This window comes from Bos grunniens, chromosome 17 (assembly GCF_055505025.1).
Source record: "Bos grunniens cultivar Pamir isolate PY7600 chromosome 17, Bosgru_T2T1.0, whole genome shotgun sequence".
NCBI lineage: Eukaryota > Metazoa > Chordata > Mammalia > Artiodactyla > Bovidae > Bos > Bos grunniens.
In genome coordinates, this window is record NC_141181.1 from 35072909 (window position 1) to 35093832 (window position 20924).

A 20924-nucleotide genomic window follows, 5' to 3' on the forward strand; every position below is an offset into this window, starting at 1 on the left:
CATCCAACCATCTCATCCTCTGTCGTCCCCTTTTCCTCCCACCTTCAATCTTTCCCAGCATCAGGGTCTTTTCAAATGAGGCAGCTCTTCGAATCAGGTGACCAAAGTATTGGAGTTTCAGCTTCAACATCAGTCCTTCGAATGAATATTCAGGACTGATTTCCTTTAGGATGGACTGGTTGGATCTCCTTGCAGTCAAAGGGACTCTCAAGAGTCTTCTCCAACACCATAGTTCAAAAACATCAATTCTTTGGTGCTCAGGTTTCTTTATAGTCCAACTCTTAACATCTGTACATGACTACTGGACAAACCATAGCTTTGACTAGATGGACCTTTGTTGGCAAAGTAATGTCTCTGCTTTTTAATATGCTGTCTGGGTTGGTCATTACTTTTCTTCCAAGGAGCAAGTGTCTTTTAATTTCATGGCTGCAGTCATTATCTGCAGTGATTTTGGAGCCCCCAAAAATAAAGTCTGTCATTGTTTCCACTTTTTCCCTGTTTTCCCTGTTTCTTTGGGTTTATTTAGCTTCTGTGTTGTGACCAGCAGGGGTCGCTCACATTGTGTTTACCGGTGCTATTTTTGGCTCATTTATAGTGAAGGAAGGAAAAGTTCAATTTGTGTAATGACAAATTATTAAAAATTAAGAGTAGATTTTCTTGGTTATTTCTTTGGCCTTAAACTCACATAAAGTCCAGTTAAATTATTTGTTTTTGTTGTTAAGTTGCTAAGATATTTCCAACTCTTTGTGACCCCATGGACTAGAGCACTCCAGGCTTCCCTGTCCTTCACTGTCTCCCGGAGTTTGCTCAAACTCACGTCCATTGAGTCAGTGATGTCATCCAGCCATCTCATCCTCTGTCACCCCCTTGTCCTCCTGCCCTCAATCTTTCCCAGCATCCAGGGTCTTTTCCCATGAGTTGGCTGTTTGTATCAGCTGGCCAGAATACTGGAGCTTCAGGATCAGTCTGTCCAATGAATTCAGGGTTGATTTCCTTTAGGATTGACTGGTTTGATCTTGCTGTCCAAGGGACTGTGAGGGTCTTTTCCAGCACTACAGTTCAAAAGCATCAATTCTTTGGTGTTGAGCCTTCTTTGTGGTTCTACGCTGACACCTGTACATGACTACTGGAAAAACCGTAGCTTTGACTATACAGACTTTTGTCAGCAAAGTGATCTCTCTGCTTTTTAATACACTCTGTGTCATAGCTTTCTTCCAAGGAGCAAGCATCTTTTAATTTCATGGCTGTAGTTGCCATCAACAGTGATTTTGAAGCCCAAGAAAATAAAATCTGCCATTGTTTCTACTTTCTCCCCAGCTGTTTGCCATGAAGTTATGGGATGGGATGCCATGATTGTAGTTTTTTGAATGTTGAGTTTTAAACCAGCTTTTTCACACTCTTTTTGCAAGCTCCTCAAGAGGCTCTTTATCTCTTCACTGTCTGCCATTAAACTGGTATCATCAGCATATCTGAGGTTGTTGATATTTTACCCTTAATCTTAGATTATCAAGATTAAGATTATTAAGATTATCAAGATTAAGATAAATCAAGCTTAATCTTAAGCTTGATTGAGCCTGGAATTGGACTGAGTGCTTCATCCAGCCTGGCATTTCACATGATGTACCATGGGGTTGCTAAGAGTCAGATATGACTGAGTGACTTCACTTTCACTTTTCACTTTCATGCATTGGAGAAGGAAATGGCAGCCCACTCCGGTGTTCTTGCCTGGAGAATCCCAGAGACAGGGGAACCTGATGCGTTGCCGTCTATGGGGTCACACAGAGTCGGACACAACTGAAGCGACTTAGCACTTAGCACACTGTATATAAGTTAAATAAGCAGGGTGACAATATATAGCCTTGACATGCTCCTTTCCCCATTTTGAACCAGTCCATTGTTCCATGTCCAGTTCTAACTGTTGTTTCTTGACCTGCATACAGATTTCTCAGGAGGCAGGTATGGTGGCTTGGTATTCCCTTCTCTTTAAGAATTTTCGACAGTTTGTTGTGATCCACACAGTCAAAGGCTTTAGTGTAGTTAGTGAAGCAGATGTTTTTTTGTAATTCCCTTTTTCTATGATCCAGTGGATTTTGGCAATTTGATCGCTGGTTCTGCTACCTTTTCTAAATCCAGCTTGTACATACAGAAGTTTTCAGTTCACATACTGTTGAAGCTTAGCCTGAAGGATTTTGAGCACTACCTTGCTAGCATGTGAAATGAGTGACATTATATGTTGGTTTGAACATTCTTTGGCATTGCTTTTCTTTGGGATTGGAGTGAAACTGACCTTTTCCAGTCCTGTGGCCATTGCTGTTTTCCAAATATGCTGGCATGTTGAGTGCAGCACTTTAATAGCATCATCTCTTAGGATCTTAAATAGCTCATCTGGAATTCCATCACTTATACTAGCTTTGTTTGTAGTAATGCTTCCTAAGGCTCACTCAACCAATTATAGTTTATATTTTCTACTAGAAGCCAACATTAATGTTAATTATCTCACTTTGTGGTTTTCTTTCTTGACTTTGAAGTGCTAAAATGGGATGTTTAAATTTCAGAGCAAATTGTTCTTCCGTTTGTTACATGTATCTATTCCCTACTGTATTGCATCTGTAATATTTATTACCGCCTTATGTTCTATATCGGAGAAGGCAATGGCACCCCACTCCAGTACTCTTGCCTGACAAATCCCATGGACGGAGGAGCCTGGTAGGCTGCAGTCCATGGGGTCTTGAAGAGTCAGACACGACTGAGCGACTTCACTTTCACTTTTCACTTTCATGCATTGGAGAAGGAAATGGCAACCCACTCCAGTGTTCTTGCTGGAGAATCCCAGGGACGGGGGAGCCTGGTGGGCTGCCGTCTCTGGGGTCGCACAGAATCGAACACAACTGAAGCAACTTAACAGCAGCAGCAGCATGTTCTATATGGGCTCCCCAGGTGGTGCAGTGGTAAAGAATTCGCCTGCCAGGCAGGAGAAACAGGAGATGTGGGTTCAATCCCTCGATCAGGAAGATCCTCTGGAGTAGGAAATGGCAACTGACTCCAGTATTCTTCCCTGGATTAATTGCATGGACAGAAGAGCCTGGTGGGCTACAGTCCGTGGGATTGCAGAGTAGCACACAACCAAGCGACTAAGCACCGTCAGGTGGCGCTAGTGGTAAATAATCCACCTGCCAATGCAGGAGAAGTAAGAAACAGAGGTTCTGTCCCTGGGTGGGAAAGATCCCCTAGAGTACGAAATGGCAACCCACTTCAGTATTTTTGCCTGGAGAATCCCATGGGCAGAGGAGCCTGGTGCCTATAGTGCATAGGGTCGCAAAGAGTCAGACACTACTGAATCAACTTAGCTTGCACACAGGTTCTACATAATTTATTTTTCATTTGTAACTTCGTACCAGCCTCAAAACAAGAGCCTCATAATGATAGGGCATTTTGTTCACCACTGTATCCTTGTGGTTCAGTTGCTAGGTTGTGTCTGATTCTTTGAGACTGTATCCTTACCAACTGGAAACGTGCCTGACACAAAAAAAAGATCTCAATTCATATACTATAAATATAGAACCTACATGTGTTATATATAGGAGCTCAATTAATATTGAATGAATGAATAGAAAGTATATTTTTAACAATATCTTCCCACATTATGTAAATACAAATAATGTTTAAATTATAGCATTTAAAGAAACTTAATGCAAATCTTTAAGTAAAAGTTGCTCAGTAGTGTCTGACTCTGACCCTGTGGACTACAGTCCATGGAATTCTCTAGGCCAGAATACTGGAGTGGGTAGCCTTTCCCTTCTCCAGGAGATCTTCCCAACCTAGGGATCAAACCCAGGTCTCCCACATTGCAGGCAGATTCTTTACCAGCTGAGCCACAGGGAAGCCCAAGAATACTGGAGGGTGTAGTCTATCCCTATTCCAGCGGATCTTTCGACCCCGGAATCGAAGCTGGGTCTCCTGCATTGCAGGTGGATTCTTTACCAACTGAGCTATCAGGGAAGCCCTAGATCATTAAAGTGTCATTTTGTTTTTGACCTAGCATTACCCAAGGATAGAAAAAAACTTAATTTTGAGTACCTGATATCTAGCAAAATGCCTAGTGTGCTGGGCAGTGTATATGTTGAATGAATAAATCAAAGAAATGGTCTAGAACTTTAAAAAATATAAACTGCTGATTAAAAAGTATTCTGTAGCAATATATTGGTAAGTTATAAAGTTGTGTACATAATGTGATAAGGGAATTTAAGTGGCTTTAAGGAAGAAGTCTTGAACTGAAAGTTGAGATATTTGAGATTTGGATCATGTTTATACATAGTGATTCAAGGAATAAGTATCAAAATGGAAAAGTCAATCCATTGATTCAATGGATATTTTTAAGCACTTAAAATTGGACACTAAATGCTTAAAAGAATAGAAAGAATATTTTAACTATCATCAGGAATAGATGATCTAGAGAAGGAGATGCAAATGATTATTCTGTAAGATAGCATATGCTAGAACCATCGTTGTTACTTTCAGCCATTAAAAGACCCAAGATAACTGAGCAACTGGTTTCTTACTGAAGTTATTTTACAACTCTTCAAGGATGAGGTGGTTATTTGAACTAGGCCTTCAGATGACCACAGGTAATAGTGTGGGAGTAATCTGAGGTGAATGAAATTCATATTTCTCGATTATCTTTTCCCCCCAACAGGAGCTGTATTTGATGAAAATACTAGAAAAATACTGGTTGTCCAAGATCGAAATAAAGTAAGTTGCTTCTTCTTTATAGTTGCTTTCTAAATATTTACTTCTATCTAGAGAAAAATAAAGTGTGGAAACTTTGATATGCTTAAAAAATATAGAAAGATATTTTTTATTTACTGCAATCAGTATTTTTATTGACATATGGTTGATTTACAATGTGTGAATTTCTGCTGTGTAGCAGTGATTCAATTATACATATATACACATTTCTTTTTTAATAGTCTATTCCATTAAGGTTTATCAAAGGATATTGAGTATAGTTCCTTGTGCTGTAAAGTAGAACCTAGTTGTTTATTCATTCTATGTATAAAAGCGTACATCTGCCCAACCTCCATCTCTCCCCCAACCCCCTCCCCCATGGCAACCACCAGTTTGTTCTGTATGTCCATGATTTCAGTTTCATAGATCAGTTTGTATCATATTTTAGAATCCACATATAAATGATATCATGTAGTATTTATCTTTCTGACTTCACATAGTGTGATAATCTCTAGTTCCATTCATGTTGCTGCAAGTAGCATTATTTCATTCTTTTTTTCCCCAAAGATTATTTAATTTTTTGACTGTGGTGGGTCTTCATTGCTGCATGCAGGCTTTCTTCAGTTGTGCTGAGCAGGGGCTACTTTGCATTGTAGTGTGCAGCCTTCTCATTGAGGTGGCTTCTCTTGTTACAGAGCACAGGGTCCAGGTGCTCAGGCTTCAGTAGTTGTAGCTTGCAGGCTCCAGAGTGCTGGCTCATTATTGTTCCGCACGGGCTCAGCAGCTCCCCAGCACAGGGGACCCTTCTGTACCAGGGGTCAAACCAGTGTCCCTTGCATTGCAAGGCAGATTCTTAACCACTTGTCCAGTGGTTCCCAGACCAGGGAAGCCCTGTCTTGTTCTTTTTTTGTGGATGAGTAGTATTCTATTCTGTATATATATATATGTACCACATCTTTTTACAGGTTTTTCTATTAAATGGTAGTCTTGGTGATGCAGAATTCTATTATATTTTCTGTTGACCAATCATGATACAGTGGTATTGAGTAATAGTTACATAATCACAACAGTAAAATATTTTGATCAGTTTTCACAGTCAGTAGCCAGACAATAAAAGATAATTACAATTGCAAGCCGTAATGGGAACATGATTAGTCTAACAATAAAATAATTACATACAGTTTGGGGGGGGGGTCAAGCAGAGTGATGTGATAAGGGAAAATGCATACATGCACATATTTTCATCTACCCAGCCAGTGTATGTCTTTTGTTTGATACATTTAATCCATTTACCTTTAAGGTAATTATTGATATGTATGATCCTATTACCATTTTCTTAATTGTTTTGGGTTTATTTTCTGTAGCTCTTTTCCTTCTCTTCTGTTTACTGCCTAGAAAGTTCCTTTAACGTTTATTGTAAAGCTGGTTTGGTGGTGCTGAATTCTCTTTACTTGTCTGGAAAGCTTGATTTCTCCATCAAATCTAAATGAGAGTCTTGAATTCTTTTTCAGGAAGGTTGCCTATCTCCACTTCATTTAGTTGTTTTTGGGGGGTTTTTGTCTTGTCCCTTCCTCTGGAACATAACTTTCTGCTTTTTCCTCCTGATTAACTTTCTTTAATGTGGTTTTTGTTCTAGCCCCAGTGAACTCTGGTTCTTCTGTCTTGCTCTGGTGGGCAGGGCCTTGCTCAGTAAATCTTTAATCCAATTATTTGCTAATGGGTGGGGTTGTGCTCCCTCCCTGTTAGTTGTTTGGCCTGAGGATACCCAGCCCTGGGGTCTAAGGGCTCTGTTTTTGCTGTTGTTCAGTTGCCCAGTTCTGTCCGACTCTTTGCCACCCCATGAACTGCAGCGGGCCAGGCCTCCGTGTCCCACACCATCTCCCAGAGTTTGCCCAAGTTCATGTCCATTGCATCAGTGGTGCCATCCAGCCATCTCATTCTCTGACACCTTCTTCTGCCCTCAATCTTTCCCAGCATCCAGGGTCTTTTCCAGTGAGTCGACTGTTCACATCAGGTGACCAAAATATTGTAGCTTCAGCATCAGTCCTTCCAGTGAATATTCAGGGTTGATTTCCTTTAAGACAGATTGGTTTGATCTTCTTGCTGTCCAAGGGACTCTAAAGAGTCTTCTCCAGCACCACAGTTCAAAGGCATCAATTCTTCTGCACTCTGCCTTCTCTATGGTCCAACTCTCACAATCATACGTGATCATTGGAAAGACCAAAACCTTAACTATATGGACCTTTGTCAGCAAAGTGATGTCTTTGCTTTTCAACACACTATCTAGGCTTGTCATGCCTTTCATGCCAAGAGGCATTTGTCTTCTGATTTCATGACCACGGTCCCCATCCACGGTGATTTTAGAGCCCAAGAAGAGGACGTCTGTTACTTCTTCCATGTTTTCCCCTTCTATTTGCCATGAAGTGATGCGGCCGAATGCCATGATCTTAGTTTTTTTAGTATTTACTTTTAAGCTGGCTTTTTCACTCTCCTCCTTCACCCTCATCGAGAGGTTCTTTAGTTCCTCTTTGCTTTCTGCCGTTAGAGTGGTATCATCTGCATACATGAGGTTGTTGGTGTTTCTCCTGTTGTAACTCATCCAGCCTGGCATCTTTCATGATGTGCTCTGTGTATAAGTTAAATAAACAGGGTGACAACAGACAGCCTTGTCATACTCCTTTCTCAATCCTGAACTAGCCAGTTGTTCCATACAGGGTTCTAACTGATGCTTCTTGACTTGCATACGTGTTTCTCAGGAGACAGGTAAGAGGTCTAGTATTCCCATCTCTTTAAGATTTTTCCAGTTTTTTATGATCCACACAGTGCAAGGCTTTAGCATAGTTAATGGAACAGGTAGATGTTTTTCTAGGAATTCCTTTGTTTTCTCTGTGATCCAGCAAATGTTGGCAATTTGATCTCTGGTTCCTCTGCCTTTTCTACACCCAGCTTGGATATCTGGAAGTTCTTGGTTCATGTAATGCAGAAGCATACCATGCAAAATTTTAAGCATGATCTTAAATGGCAACCCACTCCAGTATTCTTGCCTTGAAAATCCTATGGACAGAAGAGCCTGGCAGGCTATACAGTCCATGAGGTTGTGAAGAGTCAGACATGAATGGGCAATTTGACTTTGCCTTACTTTAGTAGCGTGGGAAATGAGTGCAATTGTCCAGTGGTTTGAACATTCTTTAGTACTGTCCTTCTTGGGATTAGGATGAGGATTGACCTTTTCCAGTCCTATAGTCACTGCTAGGTCTTTCAGATTTGTGGACATGTTGAGTGCAGCACTTTGATAGCATATCTTTGGGGGTTTTAAATAGCTCTACTGGAATTCCATCACATCCATTACTAACTTTATTGACAGCAGTGCTTTTTAAGGCCCACTTGACTTCACACTCCAGAATGTCTGGCTCTGGGTGATTAACCATACCATAATGATTATCTGGTTAATTTTTGTACAGTTCTTTATGTATGCTTCTGGCTTCATTTAATCTCTTTGGCTTCTACTAGGTCGCTCTTGTTTCTGTCCTTTATTTGTGCCCATCTTTGGATGAATTGTTCCCTTGATATTTCCAGTTTTCCTGAAGCTCTAGTCTTTCCCCTTCTGTTGTTTTCCTGTATTTCTTTGCATCATTCATTGAAGAAGGCCTTCTTGTCTCTCCTTGCTATTCTCTAGAACTCTGCGTTGAGCTGTATGTACCTTTCCCTTTCTCCCTTGCTTTTCGCTTTTCCTCTTCAGATAACCACTTTGCCTTCTTGTTGGGGTGGGTTTGTTCACTGCCTTCTGAACTGTATTACAGACCTCTGTCCATAGTTCTTCAGGCATGCTGTTTACTGGATCTAATCCCTTAAATCTATTCATTACCTCGATTGCATATTCATAGGGAATTCAAGTCGTACCTGGCTCAGTTCAGTTCAGTCTCAGTCGTGTCCGACTCTTCACAACCCCATGAATCGCGGCACGCCAGGCCTCCCTGTCCATCACCAACTCCCGGAGTTCACCCAGACCCACGTCCATCGAGTCAGTGATGCCATCCAGCCATCTCATCCTCTGTCGTCCCCTTCTCCTCCTGCCCCCAATCCCTCTCAGCATCAGAGTCTTTTCCAATGAATCAACTCTTCGCATGAGGTGGCCAAAGTACTGGAGTTTCAGCTTCAGCATCATTCCCTCCAAAGAAATCCCAGGGCTGATCTCCTTCAGAATGGACTGGTTGGATCTCCTTGCAGTCCAAGGGACTCTCAAGAGTCTTCTCCAGCACCACAGTTCAAAAGCATCAATTCTTCAGCGCTCAGCCTTCTTCACAGTCCAACTCTCACATCCATACATGACCACAGGAAAAACCATAGCCTTGACTAGACAGACCTTTGTTGGCAAAGTAATATCTCTGCTTTTGAATATGCTGTCTAGGTTGGTCATAACTGTCCTTCCAAGGAGTAAGCGTCTTTTAATTTCATGGCTGCAGTCACCATCTGCAGTGATTTTGGAGCCCAAAAAAATAAAGTCTGACACTGTTTCCACTGTTTCCCCATCTATTTCCCATGAAGTGATGGGACCGGATGCCATGATCTTCGTTTTCTGAATGCTTTAAGCCAACTTTTTCACTCTCCACTTTCACTTTCATCGAGAGGCTTTTTAGTTCCTCTTCACTTTCTGCCATAAGGGTGGTGTCATCTGCGTATCTGAGGTTATTGATATTTCTCCTGGCAATCTTGATTCCAGCTTGTGTTTCTTCCAGTCCAGCGTTTCTCATACCTGGCTAGCCTGGTGCTTTTCCCCACTTTATAGTTTAAGCCTGAATTTTGCTTTGAGAAGCTGATCTGAGCCACAGTCAGCTCCAGGTCTTGATTTTGCTGACTCTAAAGAACTTCTCCATCTTTGGCTACAAAGAATGTAATCAATTTGATTTCGGTATTGACCCTTTGGTAATGTCCATTTGTAAAGTCATCTCTTGTATTGTTTCCAAAGGATGTTTGCTATGACCAGTGCATTCTCTTGGCAGAATTCAGTTAGCCTTTGCCCTGCTTCATTTTGTGCTCCAAGACCAAACTTGCCTGTTATTCCTGGTATCTTGACTTCCTGTTTTTGCATTCCAATCCCCAGTGATGAAAAGAACATATTTTTTTGGTGTTAGTTCTAGGAGATCTTCTAGGTCTTCAAGGAACTGACCTTACATCTATTCATTACCTCGACTGCTTATTCATAGGGAATTTAAGTCGTACTTGGCTCAGTTCAGTTCAGTCTCAGTCGTGTCCGACTCTTCACGACCCCATGAATTGCAGCACGACAGGCCTCCCTGTCCATCACCAACTCCCGGAGTTCACCCAGACCCACGTCCATTGAGTCAGTGATGGTGGTAGGGGCATAGACTTGAATTACTGTGATGTTGAATGGCTTGCCTTGGAAACAAACCCAGATCATTCTGTGGTTTTTGAGGTTGCACCCAAGGATGGCATTTCAGATTGTTTTGTTGATTATGAGGACTGCTCCATTTCTTCTAAGGGATTCTTGCCCAAAGTAGTAGATATAATGGTCTTCTGAATTAACTTCGTCCATTCCCGTCCACTTTAGTTCATGGATTCCTAAGATGTCTATGTTTACTCTAGCCATCTCCTGCTTGACCATGTCCAATTTACCTTGATTCATGGACCTAATATTCCAGGTTCCTATGCAATACTGTTCTTTGCAGCATCACATTTTACTTTCATCACCAGACAAATCCACAACTGAGCATCATTTCCACTTTGGCCAAGCCACTTCATTCTTTCTGGGGCTATTAGTAGATGTCCTCTGCTCTTTCCTAGTAGCATAGTGGACACCTTCTGGCCTGGAGGACTAATCCTTTAGTGTCGTATCTTTTTGTCTTTTTATACAGTTCAGGAGGTTCTCATGGCAAGTATACTGGGATTATTTGCCATTCCCTCCTCCAGTGGATCATGTTTTGTCAGGACTCTCTACTGTGACCCATCTGTCTTGGGTGGCCCTACATGGCATGGCTCATAGCTTCATTGAGTTACACAAGCCGCTTTGCCACAACAAGCCAGTAATCTGTGAAGGGCTCTGTAGTAGGGTTAATGGTGACCCCCAGGAGGGCTTACACCAAGGGGGACCTTTCATGACTACTACTGCCAGTGCTCCAGTCCCAGTGATGAGCCCCTGCCAACCCAAACCTCCACAGGAGACCCTCCACAACTAGCAGGGGTTTTGGTCAGTATCCTGTGGAGTCACTGCTCCTTTCCTCTGGTTTCTGGTGCAGGCAAGATTTTGTTTTTGTGCCCTCCAAGACTGGAATCCCTGTTTCCCCTAGTCCTGTGTAAGTCCTGTAATCAAATCCCGCTGGCCTTCAAGGTCAGATTCCCCAGGCCGGGAACCCTGATGTGGGGTTCAGAACCTGTACAACAATGGGAAAACTTCTTTGGTATTATTCTCCAGTTTGTGGATCACCCACCTGGTGGTCATGGGATTTTATTTTATTGTGATTGCGCCCCTCCTACTGTCTCTCTGCAGCAGCTTCTTTGTGGATGTGGGATATCTTTTGATGGGTTCCATTATCCTCCTTTCAATGGTTGTTCAATAGCTAGTTGCGATTTTGGTGTTCTCACAGGAGAAGATGAGCACCCATCCTTCTATTCTGCCACCTTAAACTGGAACTACCACATTTTTATTCGTTCATCTGTGGAAGGTCATTTAGGTTGTTTCCATGACTGGGCTATTGTAAGTAATGCTGCTGTGAACATAAACATGCAAGTATCTTTTTGAATTTGCATTTTGCTGGATCACATGGTAATTCTATCTTTAGTTTTTTGAGGAACTTCCATTCTGTTTTCCATAGTGGCTCTACCAACTTATATTCCCAGCAATAGAGTAGAAAGGTCCCCTTTTCTCCACATCTCCTCCTGCATTTGTTATTTATATGGAGTTTTTAGCAGTGGCGATTTTGGTGTGAAGTGGTACCTCATTGTAGTTTTAATCTGCACTTCTCTAGTAACTAGCAGTGTTGAGCATCTTTTCATGTGCTTATTGGATGTCTGTATTTCTTCTCTGGAGAAATACCTATTTAGGTGTTATGTCCCTTTTTCAATTGGGTTGTTGATTTTGTGTTACTGAGTTGTTCGAGTTGTTGTATTTTGGAAATTAAGCCCTTGTCGATCTCATCATTTTCAAATATTTTCTCCCATTCTGTAGATTGTCTTTTCATTTTGTTTATGGTTTTTCCTTTGCTCTGCAAATGCTTCTGAGTTTCATTAGGTTTCATTTGTTTATTTTCTTTTTGTTTTCATTACGAGGTGGGTTAGAAAAGATCTTGCTGTGATTTGTATCAGTGTTCTGCCTGTGTTTTCCCTTAAGAGTTTTATAGTATCTGGCCTTATATTTAGGTCTTTAATCCATTTTGAGCTTATTTTTCTGTGTGGTGTCAGGGAGTATTCTAATTTCATTCTTCTACATGTAGCTGTCCAGTTTTCCCGGAACCACTGTCTTTTCTCCATTGTATATTCTTGCCTCCTTTATCATAGAGTGTGTGTATGTGTGCTTAGTCGTGTCCAAGTCTTTGCAACCCAATGGAATGTAGCCTGCCAGACTCCTCTGTCCATGTAATTTTCAAGGCAAGATTACTGGAGAGGGTTGCCATTTGCTATTCCAGGCCATATTCTTGACCCAGGGATCAAACCCATGACTCTGGCATCTCCTGCATTGACAGCTGTATTCTTTACCACTGCACTGTGTGGGAAGCCCTTGTCATAATTACGTGAACATAAGTGTGTGGGTTTATCTCTGGACATTCTGTCCTGTTCCATTGATCTATATTTCTATTCCTGTGTCAGTCCCATACTGTTTTTATTTTTATTTTTTTTATTTTATTTTTAAACTTTACATAATTGTATTAGTTTTGCCAAATATCAAAATGAATCCATCACAGGTATACATGTGCTCCCCATCCTGAACCCTCCTCCCTCCTCCCTCCCCATACCATCCCTCTGGGTCATCCCAGTGCACTAGCCCCAAGCATCCAGTATCGTGCATTGAACCTGGACTGGCATCTCGTTTCATACATGATATTTTACATGTTTCAATGCCATTCTCCCAAATCTTCCCACCCTCTCCCTCTCCCACAGAGTCCATAAGACTGTTCCATACACCAGTGTCTCTTTTGCTGTCTCGTACACAGGGTTATTGTTATCATCTTTCTAAATTCCATATATATACTGATGTTAAATTGGATTGCTTACTTAATTTCTCTTTCCAGTCTTTCATTGTTAGCCTATAGAAAGGCAACAGATTTCAGTGTATTCATTTTGTATCCTGAAACTTTAATACTGAATTCATTGGTGAGCTCTAGTAGTTTTCCAGTAGCATTTTTAGGATTTTCTGTGTATCGTGTCATCTGCAATCAGTGATAATTTTATTTCCAATTGAGATCCCTGTTAACTTTTTTTCTTCTCTGATTGCTGCAGCAGGACTTCATAAACTATGTTGAATTACAGTGGTCAGAGTGCATATCCTTGACTTGTTTCTGATCTTCGAGGAAATGCTTTCAGCTTTTTACTGTTGAGTATGATGTTAGCTGTGGGTTTGTCATATATTTCCTATATGCTGAGGTACGTTCCTTCTGTGCCTACTTTCTAGAGTTTTGGTTTTTGTTTTTTTATAAATGGGTGTTTAAGTTTTCTTCAAAAGCTTTTTCTGCATCTATTGAGATGATCATATATTTTTCTTCTTCAGTTTGTTAATGTGATATATCACACTGATTTGTAGATATTGATAAAACCTTATATCCTTGAAATAAATACCACTTGATCATGATGTATGATCCTTTTAATATACTATAAAGTTCAGATTGCTGGTATTATGTTGAGGATTTTTACGTCTGTATTCATCAGTGACATTGACCTGTAATTTTCTTTTTTTGTGATATCGTCTGATTTTGGTATCAGGTTGATGATGGGCTCATAGAATGAGTTTGGGAGTGTTCCTTCCTCTGCAATTTTTGGGAATAATTTCAAAAGAGTGGGTGTTAACTCTTCTCTAAATGTTTGATAGAATTAGCCTGTGAAGCCTTCAGGTCCTGGACCTTTGTTTGTTGGGAGATTTTTAATCACAGTTTCAATACTTGTGAAGTCTGTTTATATTTTGTTTCTTCCTGCTCAATTTTGGAAAATTATACCTAAGTATTATTCCATTTCTTCTAGAATGTCTGTTTTATTGGTATATAGTTGCTTGTAGTAGTCTTTTATGATCCTTTGTATTTTTATTGTGTCTGTTGTAACTTGTTCTTTTTCATTTCTTTTATTATTGATTTGAGCCCTTTCACCTTTTTTCTTGATGAGTCTGGCTAAAGATTTATCAATTTAGTTAACTTTTCAAAGAACCAGGCTTTAGTTTCATTGATCTTTGCTGTTTTCTTCATCTCTATTTCATTCATTTCTGCTCTGATCTTTATGATTTCTTTTCCCCTCTTTCAGTTTTATTTTTTCTTTCTCTAGTTGCTTTAAGTATAAGGCTAGGTTGTGAATTTGAGACTTTTTCTTGTTTCTGGAAGTAAGATTGGATTGCTATAAACTTCCCTCTTAGGACTGCTTTTGCTGCATCCCATAGGTTTTTGGATCATCATTTTTGTTTTTATTTGTCTCTAGGCATTTTTTGATTGCTTCTTTGATTTCTTCAGTGACCCATTAGTTATTTAATAGCATACTGTTTAGCCTCCATGTGTTTGTTTTTTATAGTTTTTCCTGTACTTGATTTCTGACCTCATAGCATTGTGGTTGGAAAAGATACTTGGTATGGTTTCAAGTTTCATAAATTCACTGAGTCTTGCTTTTTGGTCCAAGATATCAATCCTGGAAAGCATTGCATGTGCCCTTGAGAAGCATATATATTTGCTGCTTTTGAATGGAATGGTCTATAAGTATCAGTTAAGGCCATCAGGAATAATATGTCATTTAAGGCCTGTGTTTCTCTGTTGATTTTCTGTCTGGATGATCTTTCCATTGATGAAAGTGGGCTGTTAAAGTCCGCTACTATTGTATTACTGTTGATGTCTTCTTTTATGGCTGTTAATATTTGCCTTATATATTGAGGTGGTCCTATGTTCAGGACATTTATATTAATGATATACCTTCTTGGATTGATCCCTTTATCATTATGTACCATCCTTCTTTGTCTTTTGTAATAGACTTTATTTTAAACTCTATTTTGTCATATGGTAGTGAGTTTGAGATTTTTCTTATATCCAGGGGTAAGATTGTATTGCTATAAACGTCCCTCTTAGAACTGTTTTTGTTTTGCTTAGAACTCTTTGGCTCTCTTTAAATTCCATTTGCATGGAATGGCAGTACAGAGCATGATACAATTTTTTTAACTTTTTTTTTAATATGTTGATTTAAAATATTGTTAAGTTTCAGGTGTTTGTTGAATCTGAACATTGAGCAAAGAATATTTCAGAATATTGAGCAGAGTTCTTCTGCTAAATAGTAAATCCTTGTTGCTTATCTATTTTATGTGTAGTGTTTTGTATCTGTTAATCCCGTACTCCTAGTTTATCACTCCCAACAATGTTCCCTTTTAGTAACTTTGTTACATGAATCTGCTTCTGTTTTGTATATATAGATTCATGTCTATTATTTCTTAGATTCCACTTACAGTTAGTATCTTGTATTAGTCTTTCTCTGATTCACTTAACTAAGTATTCATTAGATCCATCTATGTTGCTTCACATGGGAATATTTCATTCCTCTTTATGTCTGAGTAATATTCCATTGTAAATATATACCACAGCTTCTTAAGTCAGTGGTTTATTTCTGAGAACGTGGATTGTTTCTACAGTGCCTTAGTTTTTGTGAATAGTAGTGCTGTGAACATTGTTAGATATGTATCTTTTTGAATTAGAGTTTATGTCTTTCTGGATATGTACCCAAGCTTTGTGCACTGGCACTGTTGTAGCCAGTGAGGTTTATCCAAGGTATGATTATTGTTAATTGGATATATAACCAGGAGTAGGATTATTGGATTATGTGGTTGTTCTATTTTCAGTTTTTTAAGGAACCTCCATATTTTTTCCCATAGTGGCTGCACCAGTTTACATTCCCACTAGCTGTGTAGAAGGTTCCCTTTTCTCCACATACTTGACAACATTTACTGTTTGTAGACTTACTGCTGATGGCCATATGAAGTGATACCACACTGTAATTTTGATTTGCATTTCTCTAAGAGTTAGTGCTCCTTGGAAGAAAAGTTTTGACCAACCTAGATAGCATATTCAAAAGCAGAGACATTACTTTGCCAACAAAGGTCCGTCTAGTCAAGGCTATGGTTTTTCCTGTGGTCATGTATGGATGTGAGAGTTGGACTGTGAAGAAAGCTGAGTGCCGAAGAATTGATGCTTTTGAACTGTGGTGTTGGAGAAGACTCTTGAGAGTCCCTTGGACTGCAAGGAGATCCAACCAGTCCATTCTAAGGGAGATGAGTCCTGGGTGTTCATTGGAGGGACTGATGCTGAGGCTGAAACTCCAGTACTTTGGCCACCTCATGCAAAGAGTTGACTCATTGGAAAAGACTCTGATGCTGGGAGGGATTGGGGGCAGGAGGAAAAGGGGATGACAGAGGATGAGATGGCTGGATGGTATCACGGACTAGATGGACATGAGTTTGAGTGAACTCCGAGAGTTGGTGATGGACAGGCAGGCCTGGCGTGCTGCAAGTCATGGGATTGCAAAGAGTCGGACATGACTGAGTGACTGAACTGAACTGAACTGAAGAGTTAGTGATGTTGCCTGTTGACCATCTGTCTGTCTTTGGAAAAATGACTCATATCTTCTACCCATTTTTCAATCGGTTTGTTTTTTTTGTTATTCAGTTGTACGAGATGTTCATATATTTTGGAAATAGAGCCCTTGTCAGTCATACCATTTGCAAATTTTTTGTCTCTGTCAATATGTTCTCTTTAATTTTGTTTATGGATTCCTTTGCTATGCTAAAGGTTTTACAAATTTGATTAAATCCCATCTGTTTAATTTTGCTTTTTTATTTTTATTTCTTTTCAACACCAAAAACCTCTTCTATTAGGGTATAGCCAGTTAACAATGTTATGGTTTCAGGTGAACAGTGAATAAATATACACATATCCATTCTCCCCAAAACTCCCCTCCCATCCATACTGCCACATAACATTGAGCAGAATTCCATGTGCTATACAATAGATCTTTGTTGGTTATCCATTTTAAATATAGCAAATATAGCAGTATGTACTTGACCTTCCAGAGTCCCTAACTAACCCTTTCCCCTGGCAACCATAAGTTCATTTTCTGTGAGTCTCTTTCTGTTTTGTAAGTAACTTCATTTCTATCATTTCTTTTTAGATTCCACATATAAGGATGTCATGTGATATTTATCCTCTGTCTGACTGCACTCAGTATGACTCTCTCTGGGTCCATACATGTTGCTGCAAAGCGTCTTATTTCATTCTTTTTAATGGCTGAGTAATATTCCATTATATATATGTACCACATCTTCTTCACCCAGTCCTCTGTCAGTGGACATTTAGGTTGCTTCCATGTCTTGACTATTATAAACAGTGCTGCAGTGAACATGGGAGTGCATGTATCTTTGGGGACCATGTCTTTCTCTGGATATATGCCCAGGAGTGGGATTACAGGGCCATATGGTAGCTCTATTTTTAAGGAACCTCCACACTGATCTGGAGAAGGAAATGGCAACCCACTCTAGTATTCTTGCCTAGAGAATCCTGTGGACAGAGAAGCCTGGTGAGCTGCTGTCCATGGGGTTGCACAGAGTCGAACACAACTGAAGTGATTTAGCATTCATGCATGCGTTGGAGAAAGAAATGGCAACCCACTCCAGTATTCTTGCCTGGAGAATCCCAAGGACAGAGGAGCCTGGTGGGCTGCCGTCGATGGAGTCTCACAGAGTTGGACACTTCTAAAGTGAGTTAGCAGGGGCAGCAGCATACTGATCTCCATAGCAGCTGTATCAATTTACATTCCCACCAAAAGTGCAGAGAGTTCCCTTCTCCATGTTCTCTCCAGCATTTGTGCTTTGTGATTTCTTGATGCTTGATGATAGCCATTATAAAACCTCATTATAGTTTTGACTTGCATTTCTCTAATAACTAGCAGTGTTGAACATCTTTTCATGTGCCTATTGGCCATCTGTATGTCCTCTTTGGAGAAATGTCTGTTCAAGTCCTCTAAACAAAAAAGAACAGATTGTTTGTTTTAATTTTACTAAGTTGTCTGTAAATTTTGGAGACTAATCCCTTATCACTCACATCATTTGCAAGTATTTTCTCCCAATCTGTGGTTGTGTTTTTATTTTGTTTATTGTTTCCTTTGCTGTGCAAAAGCTTTTGAGTTTAAGTAGCTACCATTTGTTTAATTTTGCTTTTATTTCCATTATTCTGGGTGATGGATCAAAAAAAGATCTATTGCTATGATTTTTGTTAGAGAGTGTTTTACCTATGTTTTCCTCTAAGAGTTTTATAGTGCTTGGTCTCACATTTAGATCTTTAATCCATTTTGAGCCTTTTTGTGTATAGAGTTAAAGAATGACCTAATTTCTTTTTTTTACACGTAGCTGTTCAGTTTTCCCAGCACCATTCGTTAAAGAGGCTGTCTTTCTAACTTTGTGTAACCTTGCCTCCCTTTGTCATAGATTAATTGACTATAGATGTATATGCATATTTCTCAGTTTTCTGTCCTGTTTCATTTATCTATATTTCTGTTTTGGGGCCAGTACCATACTGTTTCGATGACTGTCACTTTGTAGTTTAGTCTGAAGTCAGGGAACCTGATTCTTCCAGCTCCTTTTTTCAAGATTGCTTTGGCTATTCAGGATTTTTGTGTCTCCATACACATTTGGAGGTTTTTTGTTCTAGTTCTGTGAAAAATGCCATTGGTAATTTGATAGGGATTACATTGAATCTGGATTGCCTTAGGTAGTATAGTCATTTTGACAGTATTGATTTGTCCAATACAAAAACTTTTCAACTGTTTATGTCTTCAGTTTCCTTCATCAGCATATTATAGTTTTGTCTTGGATAGGTTTATTCCTATATTTTTTATTCTTTATGATGCAATGGTAAATGGAATTGCTTTTTGAATTTCTTTTTCTGATCTTTCGTGGTTAGTATATAGAAATGCAGCAGATTTCTGTGTATTTACTTTGTAACCTGCAACTTTACCAAATTCATTGAGTTCTAGTAGTTTTCTGGTAGCTTTAGGATTTTTATGTATAGTATCATGTCAACTGCAAACAGTGACAGTTTAACTTTTTCTTTCCTAATTTGGATTCCCTTTCCTTTTTCTTCTCTGATACCTGCAGCTAGGACTTCTAAAACTATGTTGAATAAAAGTGATGAGAGTGGACATTCTTGTCTTGTTCCTGATCTTAGAGGAAACACTTTCAGCTTTTCACCACTGCATATGATGATAGCTGTATGTTTGTCTATATCAGCCTTTATTATGTTGAGCTGTGTACCCTCTACACCCACTTTCTGCAGAGTTTTGATCATAAATGGGTGCAGAGTTTTTTCCAAAGCTTTTTCTGCATCTATTGGAATGGTATTGTTTTTATTCTTCAATTTGTTGATATGGTATATCACATTGATTTGATTTGCAGATGTTAAAAAATCCTTGCATCCCTGGGATGAATCCCACTTGATCATAGTATATGATCTTTTTATTATTGGATACAAATTGCTAGCATTTTGTTGAATTTTTACATATATGTTCATCGGTGATATTGGCCTGTAATTTTCCTTTTTATGTGTTATCTTTGGCTGGTTTTGGTTTCAGGGAGATGGTGAGCTCATTAAAATGAGCTGGGAAATTTTCGTCCCTCTGCAACTTTTTGGAACAGTTTGAGAAGGATAGGTATTAACTCTTCTGTAAATGTTTGATAAAATTTGCCTGTGAAGCCATCAGGTCCTGGACGTTTGTTTGTTGCAAGGTTTTTAATCATGATTTCAATTTCAGTGCTTGTGATTAGTCTGTTGATATTTTCTTTCTTCTTGGTTTCTGTCTAGGGAGACTGTACCTTTCTGAGAATTTGTCTGTTTCTTCCAGGTTGTCTGTTTTACTGGCCTGCAGTTGTTCATTGTAGTCTCTTATGACCCTTGGTATTTCTGGGGTCAGTTGTAACTTCTTTTTCATTCTTAATTTTACTGATTTGAGCCCTCTCCCTTTTTTCTTGATGAGTCTGGCCAAAGATTTATCAATTTTATGTTTTCAAAGAACCAACTTTGAGTTTCATTGATCTTTGTGATTGTTTTCTTTGTCACCATTTCCTTTATTTCTGCTCTGATCTTTATGGTTTCCTTCCTTCTACTAACTTTAGGTTTGGTTTGCTGTTCTTTTTCTAGTTGTTTTAGGTGTAAGGTTAGGTTGTTTATTGGAGATTTTTCTTGTTTCTTCAGGTAAGACTATTGTTATAAACGTCCCTTTTAGAACTGTTCTTGCTGCATCCCATGAAGTTTGGACCATTGTGCTTTCACTTTCCTTTGTCTCTCGGCATTCTTTTATTTCTTCAGTGACTCAGTGGTTGTTTAGTGTCAGATTGTTTAGGCGCTACATGTTTGTGTTTCTTAGAGTTTTTTTTTTTCTTGTAGTTTATTTCTAATCTCATGCCGTTGTGAGAAAAGATGCTTGATATGGTTTTGATTTCAAATTTATCAGGGCTCACCTTGTGACCCAGCATGTGGTCAATCCTGGAGAATGTTCCGTGTGCACTTGAAAAAAAATGTGTAGTCTGCTTTTGGATGGAATGCTCCATAAATATCAATTAAGGCCATTTTGTCTAAAGTATCATTTAAGGCCTGTGTTTCCTTATTGATTTTCTGTCTGGTTGATCTGTCTGTTAATGAAAGTGGGGTATAAAAGTCCCCGACTATTATTGTGTTACTGTCAATTTCTCCCTTTACTAGTATTTGTCTTACATACTGAGTTTTTCCTGTGTTGGGTGTGTATGTATCTATAATTGTTACATCATCTTAGATTGAACACTTGGTCATTATCTATTGTCTGTCTTTGTCTCTTATAACAGCTTTGTTTTAAAGTCTATTTTGTCTGATAGGAGTATTGCTACTCCAGCTTTATTATGATTTCCAAATGTTTGAAATACCTTTTCCCATCACCCTACTTTCAGTCAGTAAGTGTCTGTAGGTGTGAGGTGGGTCTCTTGCAGACAACAT

The 20924-nt window shown here is 39.3% G+C and overlaps 1 protein-coding gene and 1 non-coding gene across 8 annotated transcripts in view; both read left to right on the forward strand.

Moving 5' to 3' along the window:
• The window catches only part of NUDT6 (nudix hydrolase 6), a 59997-nt gene that overhangs the window by 9083 nt on the left and 29990 nt on the right, over positions 1-20924 (forward strand). For all 7 annotated transcript variants that reach the window (XR_015144366.1, XM_086346873.1, XM_086346875.1 and 4 more), the window contains one exon: positions 4694-4749. Coding sequence is in view for 6 of the 7 variants with exons in the window: in XM_086346873.1 (XP_086202999.1) it covers positions 4694-4749 (56 nt within the window). In the remaining variant the exon portion in view is untranslated. The remainder of the gene's footprint in view (positions 1-4693; positions 4750-20924) is intronic.
• Positions 15636-15773, forward strand: LOC147355190 (U4 spliceosomal RNA). Its single transcript, XR_015144916.1, has one exon. It is a non-coding gene; the product is annotated as a U4 spliceosomal RNA (small nuclear RNA).